The 10,903-nt window shown below is 47.9% G+C and overlaps 1 protein-coding gene across 1 annotated transcript; it reads right to left on the bottom strand.

The window, feature by feature from the left end:
* Positions 1-420: 420 nt before the first annotated feature.
* On the bottom strand, positions 421-3,815 carry LOC306845118 (complement C1q tumor necrosis factor-related protein 1-like). The gene is made up of 2 exons (XM_079377709.1): positions 3,582-3,815; positions 421-1,421 (listed from the first exon to the last, which is right to left on the bottom strand). The coding sequence occupies exons 1-2, from the start codon at positions 3,763-3,765 to the stop codon at positions 877-879; spliced, it is 729 nt and encodes a 242-aa protein (XP_079233835.1). The 5' UTR covers positions 3,766-3,815; the 3' UTR covers positions 421-876.
* Positions 3,816-10,903: the final 7,088 nt, after the last annotated feature.

Here is a 10,903-nt window from a genome sequence, read left to right as displayed (position 1 = left end):
ACACACTCACACACACTCACACACACACTCACACACACTCACACACACTCACACACACACACACACACACACACACTCACACACACACACACACACACACACACACACACTCACACACACACACACACACTCACACACACACACACACACTCACTCACACACACACACACACTCACTCACTCACACACACACACACACTCTCTCACACACACACACACACACACTCACACACACACACACACTCACACACACACACTCACACACACACACACACTTGTGTCTCTTCACTGCAAAAAAAAGCTTACTTAGTATCTTAGTATTTTTGTCTCGTTTATAGTCAAAATATCTACAAATTCTTAAATTAAGATGCATTTAACATGACTACACTCTTAAAAATAAAGGTGCTTTACGATGCCACAGAAGAACCTTTTTGTCTAAATGGTTCCATAAAGAGCCTTTAACATCTGAAGAACCTTTCTGTTTCTTTGTGGCGAAAGAAAGTTCTTCAGATTATAAAAAGGTAAGATAGAGATGGTTCTTTAAAGAATCTTTGACTGAATGGTTCTTTGTGGACCCAAAAATGGTTCTTCTATTGCATTGCTGTGAAGAACCTTTTAAGCACCTTTATTTTTAAGAGCGTGGGGTAAGTACAATTCTCGTTTAAAGAATATTTTACTTGTTTTAAGCTAAATCCACTTTTTGCATTTTGCATTTTTTTCCCCAAGAAACATGGCTAAATATCTTGTTTTGTTTTGCTTTATGCTTACCAAGTAAATGCATCTTAATTTAATTTAAGTTCTTTGATATTTTGACTAGAAACAAGACAAAAATACTAAGTAAGATAAGCATATTTTTGCAGTGTGGCTGTTCCTCCTCCTAGACTTTAGGAGCCACCAGGTGTCCGTTGAAGGTGATGTAGATGTCCACGTCGTCGCTGTAAATGGCGTTGTCGCGCTGGCGCTTGTAGAGCCGGACCCAGACCTCGTCGTTGAGCTCCAGCGACAGCATGACGCTCTGGCTCTGCATGATGGAGCGCTCGCTGGGCTGCGCGTACAGGATCACCTGCTGCTGCTCGTTGTGCATCAGGTGCAGGTACGTCTCCTTGAAGTTCCAGGTGTGAATGTTGACGTTGAAGAAATAGACTCCCGGGACGAAGCAGTAGAACTTGCCCTTGAACATGTTGAAGTGTTCGCCCAGATTGACGAAGACAGTGTCGAAGATCAGGGCCTGGTAGTAATCGGCGCTGTGCAGAGCTTTGCGTCGGCCCACGGAGAAAGACGACTGCTGGATTTTGCAGGGGTCTCCGGGGGCCCCAGTGTCTCCTTTACTGCCTTTGGGCCCCGTCACACCTCTGAGTCCAGGGGGTCCATCCACTCCGGCTTTGCCAGGCGTCCCTCTGTCCCCACGCTCTCCTTTGTCCCCTGTCAACAATCAATCAAAGTCAGTATGTAATCAGCAGTGTTGTGGGTAATGCATTACAAGTAGTGTGAGTTATGTAATCAGATTACTTTTATCAAGTAACTAGTAAAGCATTACTTTTAAATTTACAAGAAAATATCTTTTTTTTTTTTTTTATAAGTAACGCCAGTAACTTTGTTTTTATATTTATTCACTGACAGCTCTCCTGTCCCAGTCAGTCAGTCCGAGGCGTTTTCTGCAGCCTGAGGATTATTCATTTTACTTTTGGTGTGAAAGGGCCTTTACAGTTACTTTACAGATGTAACATTTGGGGTTTTTGTTATTAAAAACAAGTAAGCAATCCCAGCTCAGGTGACAAAAAGAAACGCAAAAGTAACGCAATGCATTACTTTCCATAAAAATTAACTAAGTAACGCAATGAGTTACTTTTTTATGGAGTAACGTAATATTGTAATGCATTAACTTTGCCCAACACTGGTAATCAGTTTTAGAAGTCAAGCAGGCGAAGTGAGTACGCCAGGACTGTGTTTGCTTTTCACCAGTTTTGGTTCACTAATGCTCCTAACAGTCTTCAGCCATGTTAGCTCTTGGTGATATGAGTTCCTGACGCTGACCCCGATGAAATTTCAATCAAACTGAAAGGGCTGGTGTAGACCTGAACTAATCCAATCATCGAGAAAACTCATGTAAATGTTTGAATCCGTCTGCTTTCTCAATCAGACTCAATATTACCTTGAATCCAAAGCACAGTCTCATTAGCACAAAGATTGCAGAAGTTACAATGAGTGTTTTGATGAATTTCCAGCCAGTAGATGTCACTGTCCTGAACCACATCCTCTAACCTCAATCATTGTGAAATATGTGTGGTAATGCGTTTGATTCAATCTTTACAAAGTCACTGAACAATTCTAGAAACTTCAAACTTGGAGCTCCAGCAAAGAGTCAAACAGGAAGTGGTTTATTCATGATGTGTCAATGTTCACTAGTACTAGTGCTTACAGTGATGTCATCAAACCCCTGTTACTTTCCTAAATGACCGGACACATGATTTTCACGGGCTGGACAGTAAACTGTAGATTTTGCTATGAAGCACCACTCACATTTCCATCAGAAAGTGAAAATCTAGTTTCTGCTTTTGTCTCTATTTGGTCTTTTAGACTATTTGCAGACTAAAACACTTTCCAGTGAGCAGTGGTTTCTGCCGTTGACAGATGTTACTCACCACCAGAAAAATGACCCCTTATACAGCTCGAAGGAAATAAACGGTGGTCACGTGACTGCACAGCGTCCAATGGCAAGACCTCTTGTGGTCAGTTTCAGGAATCTCTCTGAACTTAAATGGATTTGACCGCTAGCAATCTGTCCTCTGCGGGTGAAGAATGAACACTACCGAAGAGCAAGTAAACAAAAGTTCTTCGTTTGTTCCTCTAGAGCTGCAGTTCTGAACAAAACTGGGACACAGCGATGAAAAAACAAATGCTAAAACTGCAACCAAAAGTATAATTGTGTATAATTACAACAGCTTCCGGTATCTGTGTGTCAAAGGTTGTGTGTCCATCGAACTCTACAGTATTATGGTAATAACTTATCTGCCACTTTGTAGAATCTAGTCAAATTGCACAGATGAAACATGGATGCCCTAAACTTCAAAATATATCATATTATTCATACATTTTAATGTCAACCAAGAACCATACACTTTGGTAGAGTGTTGTTGGGTCACCAGAGTAAAATGTAAAATCAGGGTCCTGCAGCAAAACAAACCTTAAATCTACATAATTCTACTATTTAGTACGAAAAAAAAAAACTGTATATGAAACATCTGAATACATCTGCTGGACACTTTATTATCCAGCAGGTAACACGTTTATATTGTATACTGTAAACATTTTGGGAGCATGGTTTTGAAATGTTCCTAAAATGTTATAAGAATGTTCTATAAACATTACTTAAAGAATGTTTTGTCCTAACATTTATATAACTTCTGAAAAATGTTATTGTTATTTAAACATTTTGAGAACGTTCCCTGTTAGCTGGAGTAGTGCATCTGGACTACAGTCATAATAATAATAGTCATAAAGTAATTATTCAAAAGAAGTACCTACTCCGAGACTGTGTGATTTCGGCCGCAGCCTAAGTGTCAGGGTCCAGCTCCATCTCACCTTTGAGGATGGTCATGTTAATGACGGTGCGGATCTCCGGCATGTGATTGGCTGCAGGCTCGGGGGCGGGGCTCAGGGGCGGGTCCAGGTGATCGCAGCACCTGCGGCAGTACCTGGGCGTGGGTCTGGAGGGAGACGGGACGGATGCCACGGAGGCCAGCAGCAGCAGAAACACAGCCAACATCACGACACCTGCAGAAGAGGAGCACTGTGAACGACCTGCTCCAGTTTAAATCTAGATTACAGGTTTTTTCAGCTGCTTACACACTAAATCTGTCCTTGTCACACAGTTTCTGAAAGCTGTCACTCAAACAGCAGAAGCACACACCAAATCTACAAAACCAGACACTAATTCTCAGACTTTGACTCAGTTTTCAATTTCATAAAACACAACACAGTTCTCTCTGTAACACAAATCTAACAGGAATTAATATTATGGCAAAGGTGTTGCTTTTGAGATGAGTTTGTGATATTTTGAATGCAGTGCTTCATTTTGTAAGAGATGTGAGGCATTTTGCATTTTGTGTGTGCAATTCTTGGATTTGTGTGTAAAGTTTTGAAAAAAAGAGGCAAAGTTGAAAATGTGTGTAAAGCAGCTGAAAAAAACTGTAAAGGCACATCCCTTTAGCCACGCATCGACATAATGTATCTCATAACCTTGTACTTCTGTTGGATCTGATCAAATGCACATTATTGTTCTTTTGCTTGGGTTGAACAGCAGCTACGCTAATTGTGTCTCTATTTGTTTCTCAGTTTCTGTCACAGGATTGGCATCCCGACGTAACTAGGAATTACACTCAGTTCAGATCCAACTTTTAAAAAGATTTTAGATGAGCAAACACCTGAGAAGAGATGATGCCGACCCTCAGACAACATACAAAACTGCCAAATTTTGGTTAATGGCAACATATAATCATTGCAGTTAATAGTGTTCACCGTCTGTTTAATTATGTCATTAACTGCATGAATTTTACTGTACATTTCTGCCATATGGACATCAACTTGACAGTCACTACTGATTAAGCTACTCCTAAATATAATGTACAAACTTTAAAATAGAACCTTAAATCTTCTGTGAAACTGCTTTGCAATGATTTGCATCGTGAAAAGTGCTCTACAAACAGAATTGAATGTCTGGAGACGGTCCCTCTGGACTGACTGAATCTCCTCAGCTTGGTTCTAGCATCATGTTGCCTTTATTTATAAAGCGCTTCATATGATAAAGATTGTCAAAGCTTCACAGTAGCTATGTTAAAAAGTTGTAAATTTACTTGTGTGGAAAAATAAAATAGCCTATTGCAAAAATAAAATGCAAATAAAGCTGTATCCGCCTCAACTGAATGCATAAGCGTTTTATGTGCATTTCAAGATTTTATGCATATCTTGGCATTTCTATTAAAAGTTTTTTAAGCAATATCCCAAAATTTGCTTTTGCATAAAAACACAACTAGTGACAAATAACAGAATCAATGATGGAAACTCAACTGTGGAGACAGTTCAGATTGTGAATCTGTCTAAAAGACAACAATGTGAGTTCAGTTCAGATCAAGTGTGAAGTTCATCAAACGAGTTCAATTCAGCTATAAGCAGTTCTACAAAAGACAGCAATGTCATCTGTTATTCAGTTTGAATCGGTTCAATATTGATTCAGTTTAGTTCAATACCATTGTTAATTCAGAAGATGATAGTGCATCATTCATCTTAATTCAGTTCAAGTTGTGTTCACGCCCGATCTGATCATCGCATCAGACACATTTAACATGCACAGCGCTGTGTGAGCCGTGTATAGACTCAGAATGATCCTGACATCCATAAAATACTAAAATTAATGCTCCTTCTTAAAATATAATCCACCCTGTCATATAAAACCATATGAGAGATGTTCCCATCATACAGCAGGAGCCTGAGGTTACATGTGTGTGTCAGTAATGACATTTTCAGAACAAGAACAAGGATTAAATCTGTTATAAAAATGATATTTATGGTTCCCTTCCAGGAACGTCGAACTGCGTCGGAAGACGCTATGGGAACGCCATCAGCGTAACCGACGCTCTGAATATCGTCTACACCTAGTCCGATAGAAGGGCGAGGCGTCACGGGCGGGGTGACGTCACGACCAGGAGGCATATAAGCACGTGAGGCAGAGCTCGCGTTAGCTTTTTGTCATTCAGCAAGCGCTCTGTGTTGTCAGTCCATATCTGTTTTGTGAGTCTTATTTAGTGTTGTATGTCCTGAGAAAAGAAAGTAGACATCCCTAAAGCTAAGACCAAAACAGGGGGCGATCCTAGATCGCGTTTCAGATTATGTGTTAGTCCAGTGCCTGCGTTACATTACGAGTGGGGACACACATGATCTGTGCTGGATCTAACTGAGTGCGGAGCGCGAGTCAGCGGCTCTCGAGGGAGCTGACTGCTCGCATTGTGAGCGGCTCTCGCTGCGCACACTCCGCACTCGGAGGGCTCTCTTCGAGAAGGGAGCCTTTGTGAGCTCCCCGCGTGGTGCCGGCCCCGCTTTTGCCTAGGTAGCGCGGCGGCTGCACTCGTGGGACTCACAGGCTGATCTGGCAGGCGAGAGTTAGATGGGCAGGTGCCTATCTCCTCCCGTATCCGTCAAATCTGGCGCCCCGTCTCGCGGTTCGGAAGCGGTCTCTTCCCCCCCGAGACGAGGGCTCAACGCTTCGTCTTTCTTCCTCCGAGGAGGTTGACGTGACGAGCGTTGACGAGGTTTCGCCGCCTCTGCCGCCCCAATATATATATAGAAGGAAAGCGAGCTCTCCACGCGCTGTCGGTCCCGCTTTTTGCAAAAAGAAAAAGACAGAGCGGTGGCTGCGCTCGCACGGCTCGCATATGGATCATCAGATCCAGCGCCCGCTCTCTGTGCTCGGAAGCGGTTCTCTTCCCCCAGAGAGAGGGCTCGACGCCCCGCTTGTCTTCCTACCGAGGAGGTGGATGAGAAAGACGGTGATGAGCGTTGTAAACTCCAGTGTTGCACAAGCACAAATAAAGCCAGCCCCACTCTGCCGAGGCAGAGCGGCGGCTGCGCTCGTGGGGCTCGCAGAGAGAGAGAAAAAAAGGCTGATCTAGCTGGCGGGCATATAGAAGAGAAGAAAAAAAACTATCTTCTCCCGTGTCCGCCAGATCTGGCGCCCCGTCTCGCGGTTCGGAAGCGGTCTCTTCCCCCCCCCGAGACGAGGGCTCAACGCTTCGTCTTTCTTCCTCCGAGGAGGTTGACGTGACGAGCGTTGACGAGGTTTCGCCGCCTCTGTTGCCCCAGTGTGAGGAGCCTTCAGTTTCCCCGATCTCCACCGAGGTGTTGAGATCGCGGGTGAAATCTTTGAAGGCAGAGGGTATGCGCGCTCTCGAAATTCAGGTGGCTGCTGGGCGGGCGCAGCCTCCTCCGCATACCAACTCCTCGCGCAACAGGTCCTGACGGGCGAGCCCCAGGACCGCGGAGAGCGACCCCTACTGGGGTGGAGCGGCTTACACCGCGGCACACGGTGACCGTCTCCCCTCGGTGTCCTCCGGGGATTTGTCTGTCAACCCTGCAGTTCCAGGGCACAGCAGGTCCCAGCGAGTGCTTTTCTCAGAATTCCCCGCCGGTAGTGACTGCGGGCCTGAGAAACTCGCCTCAGTTGCCAGAGACCGCGTCTCCCTCCGGAGCTCCGCAGCGAGACAGCCATCTCTCTGACACCAGAGGTCAGTCTCGAGAGACTGATTCCCTTAGTAGATCATCTGGCAGCGACTGCCGGACGTGTCTCTCTGGGTCCTGCGGACGGTAGAGAATGGTTACTCCATCCAGTTCGATGGGCCACCTCCGCCGTTCAACGGGGTTTGCGTGACTACGGTCCGCCCCGAGCAGGCTCTGGTCCTGGAACAAGAAGTCGATATTTTGCTGAGGAAGGAAGCCATCGAGTCGGTTCCTCCTCACGAAGTCCACGCCGGCTGCTACAGCCGGAACTTCATTGTTCCGGAGAAGGATGAGGGGCTGAGGCCCATACTGGATTTGAGTTTTCTGAACCACTCAGCCAGAAAGCTGAAGTTCAAGATGCTCACTGTCAGGCAGATTGTGTCTCAAATAAGGTCCGAAGACTGATTTGTCACGACAGACCTCTCCAGGTACCCATCCTTCCCTCTCACAGGGAGTTCCTGAGGTTAGCTTTCGGGGGCAAAGCGTATCAGTATCGGGTTCTTCCTTTCGGCCTAGCACTCTCACCCCGCACTTTTACCAAGTGTGTGGATGCGGCACTGGTCCCGTTGCGACTTCAGAGCATCCGCAAACTCAGTTGTATCGACGATTGGTCGATCCTCGCTCAATCAGAGCGGGTGGCGATTCGGCATCGAGGTGTCGTTTCGCCCACGTGAAAGATTTCGGGGTTAAGACTAAACGCCGTGAAAAGTGTGCTTTCTCCAGCTAGAGAACCACTTACCCAGGCGTAGTGTGGGATTCGACCACGATGCAGGCTTGTTTGACCCCTGCTCGGATCGAGTTGATCCTCACGGCAATCGAGAGAGTGCGAGAAGGCCAGCCATTCACTGTCAAGCAGTTTCAGAGACTGCTTGGGTTCATGGCAGCTGCGTCCAGTGTGATTGTGATTCCCTCTGGCCTGCTGTACATGAGGCCCCTACAGTGGTGGCTCAAGACCAAGGGGGTCTCCCTGAGGGGAGACTCGCTCCGCACTGTCAAAGTGTCACACCGCTGTCCGTGCCTTAGACATGTGGAGGAATCCTTGGTCCCAGGGCGGTCTGTGGAATGGTCGCCACCTGACGTGGCATATCAACCAGCTAGAGATCCTAGCTGTGTTCCGTGCGCTCAAGCACTTCCTCCCAGACCTAAGAGATCACCACGTGCTGGTGCGCACCGACAGCACGGCAGTGGTCTCTTACATCAACCACCGAGGAGGTCTGCGGTCGCGCCCCTTGTATAAGCTGGCACACCAGATCCTTGTGTGGTCCCAGGGCAAGCTCCTATCACTGAGAGCTGTGCACATCCCTGGGCATCTCAATATGGGAGCAGACGTCCTGTCGAGAAACAAGGGCTGAGGCCCGGGGAATGGATGCTTCACCCCAGGGGTAAAGCAGATTTGGAAGGCTGTGGCCAGGCACAGGTGGACCTCTTCACCACTCGAGAATCAGCGCAATGTCCCCTCTGGTTCCTCCAGCTCCTCCGGGACTGGACGCTATGGTACAGACGCGGAGACCGCTCCGTCCGTACACCTTCCCCCCGATCGCTCTGCTCCCGGGAGTTCTGACGAGAGTGCGCCGGGACGAGGTCAGTCTACCGTTGGTAGCGCCGTTCTGGCCGGGCCGAGTATGGTTCTCGGACCTGATTTCTCTCCTCGACGGCACCCCGTGGTAGGTACCGATCAGGAGAGATCTCCTCTCACAGGCCGGGGGCACTATCGTGCACCCCCGCCCGGAGCTATGGAAGCTGTGGGTATGGCCTCTGAAGGGGCGCAACTCATAGCTTCCGGTCTGTCAACCGAGGTTGTCGAGACCCTCCTTCAATCCAGAGCTCCCTCTACGAGGAAACTGTACGCCTTGAAGTAGAAACTCTTTCACTTCCTGGTGCGGCGACCACCAGCTCGACCCAGTCAACTGCCCGATTCGCGCAATTCTGGAGTTCCTGCAGGCCCGTTTCTCCGCAGGGTTAACCCACTCCACTGTTAAGGTCTACGTGGCAGCTATCTCTTCGTACCACGCCCTTATCGGTGGTCAGCCAGTGGGCAGACACCCCCTAGTTACACGTTTCCTCCGGTGCGCTGAGGCTGAGGCCTCCTGTACGATCACGTCCCCACGTGGGACCTGGCTGCGGTTCTGAGGTTCGGTGCAGAGCACCTTGAGCCTATCGAGGAGATAACCGATGGACTCCTCGCCATCAAGATCGTCTTCTTGCTGGCCATCACTTCTCTGAGGAGGGTGTGTGGCCTTCAGGCCCTGTCTGCGGCCCATTCGATGTTGACTGTGCGCCCGGTTCGGCGAAAGTCTTTCTCTACCCCTGTGCGGGATACGTACCGAAGGTTCCAACGGTCATACCACAGCCAGTCGTACTCCAGGCCTCTGTCCTCCTCCCTTCGGGGAGCCCGGCCAGGAGAGGCACAACTGTATGTGTCCAGTGTGAGCACTGGGCAAGTACATCCACAGAGCTGCCCTGTGGTAGGTGGATGATGGATGCTGTCAATCTTGCCTTCGAGGCCTCTGGGCTTGCCCATCCGTTGAGAGTCAGAGAGCACTCAACCAGAGGTATGGCGGCCTTCAAGGCCTTTTTGGACAGATGTACCGATCAGGACATCTGCGACGCTGCTCCACGCCCCTGACTTCGCCAGGTTACGACCTCGACATCCGAGCCACTACAGACTCTTCTGTCCTCTTGGCCTGACATCAGGCAGGGACTTGTCAGTCTGGCGGCGTTGGTATAGTGTTCCCATAGCGTCTTCCGACGCAGCTCGACGTTGTAACCCAGGTTCCCTGAAGGGAACGAGAGCTGCATCTCGCAGCCATACTTCCGGCATCCCTGCCAGCGCTTGCTTCATGACATGAAGCTGATGCGGGCTCTGCCTCACGTGCTTATATGCCTCCTGGTCGTGACGTCACCCCGCCCGTGACGCCTCGCCCTTCTATCGGACTAGGTGTAGACGATATTCAGAGCGTCGGTTACGCTGATGGCGTTCCCATAGCGTCTTCCGACACAGCTCTCGTTCCCTTCAGGGAACCTGGGTTACATACGTAACCTGGGTCGATCTTATCTATGGCTCAATCACACATGGAAAAGAGCTGCTTTCTTTCTGTTCTTCAGAGTAAGTTCAAAGCATTATTATTCACTCTTAGAAGTGTCTGCAGCATCATCTCTGTCTTTCTCTCTTCAGAACACTTTATCCTGCACGCTTCTCATTTTTATTAGGCTTCTTTTGCACTCTTCAACATGAATGATTCATTGAGACGCAGCAGCAACAGCTGTACTTATGAAAACCAGATGAGAGAGAGAGCACAAGAGCCACGTCCTCACACAAGTTATCAAACTCATCAAACAATGCTCACACAGTTCTATATCTCTGTCCAAATAAATGACATGAAAACCTTGCCAAACTGCTGTCTGACTGAAGCTCTCACGCAAAGACTTGAGAAATCCAGAAGAAATGTAAAGCTGAGACTCACCGCTGTGTCCTCGAGCTCCTTCTGTCTCTCTTACATTAGGAGGAGTTTCCTCAGGAAACATGCTTTCTTCTCTCTCTCCCGCCTCCCTCCTCCTGTTTTAAGCAGCGTTTGCTCATTCATCTCTCAGGGTTCAGTCACAGATGCTGAATCAGCAGGTCAAAGCCATGGTCT

The sequence above is a fragment of the Barbus barbus genome (genome assembly GCF_936440315.1).
Source record: "Barbus barbus genome assembly, chromosome: 25".
In the NCBI taxonomy this organism is placed as follows: domain Eukaryota; kingdom Metazoa; phylum Chordata; class Actinopteri; order Cypriniformes; family Cyprinidae; genus Barbus; species Barbus barbus.
Note: the sequence above shows the minus strand (reverse complement) of the source record. Positions and strands in the feature narration are given on the sequence as shown.

What these genes read in the sequence shown, in the direction of transcription:
- LOC306845118 (XM_079377709.1), bottom strand. Translation starts at nt 3,765, where the DNA reads ATGTTGGCTGTGTTTCTGCTGCTGCTGGCCTCCGTGGCATCCGTCCCG. An exon ending in TAACATGACCATCCTCAAAG is followed by an intron (nt 1,422 to 3,581) that starts GTGAGATGGAGC and finishes GATTGTTGACAG; the next exon opens with GGGACAAAGGAGAGCGTGGG.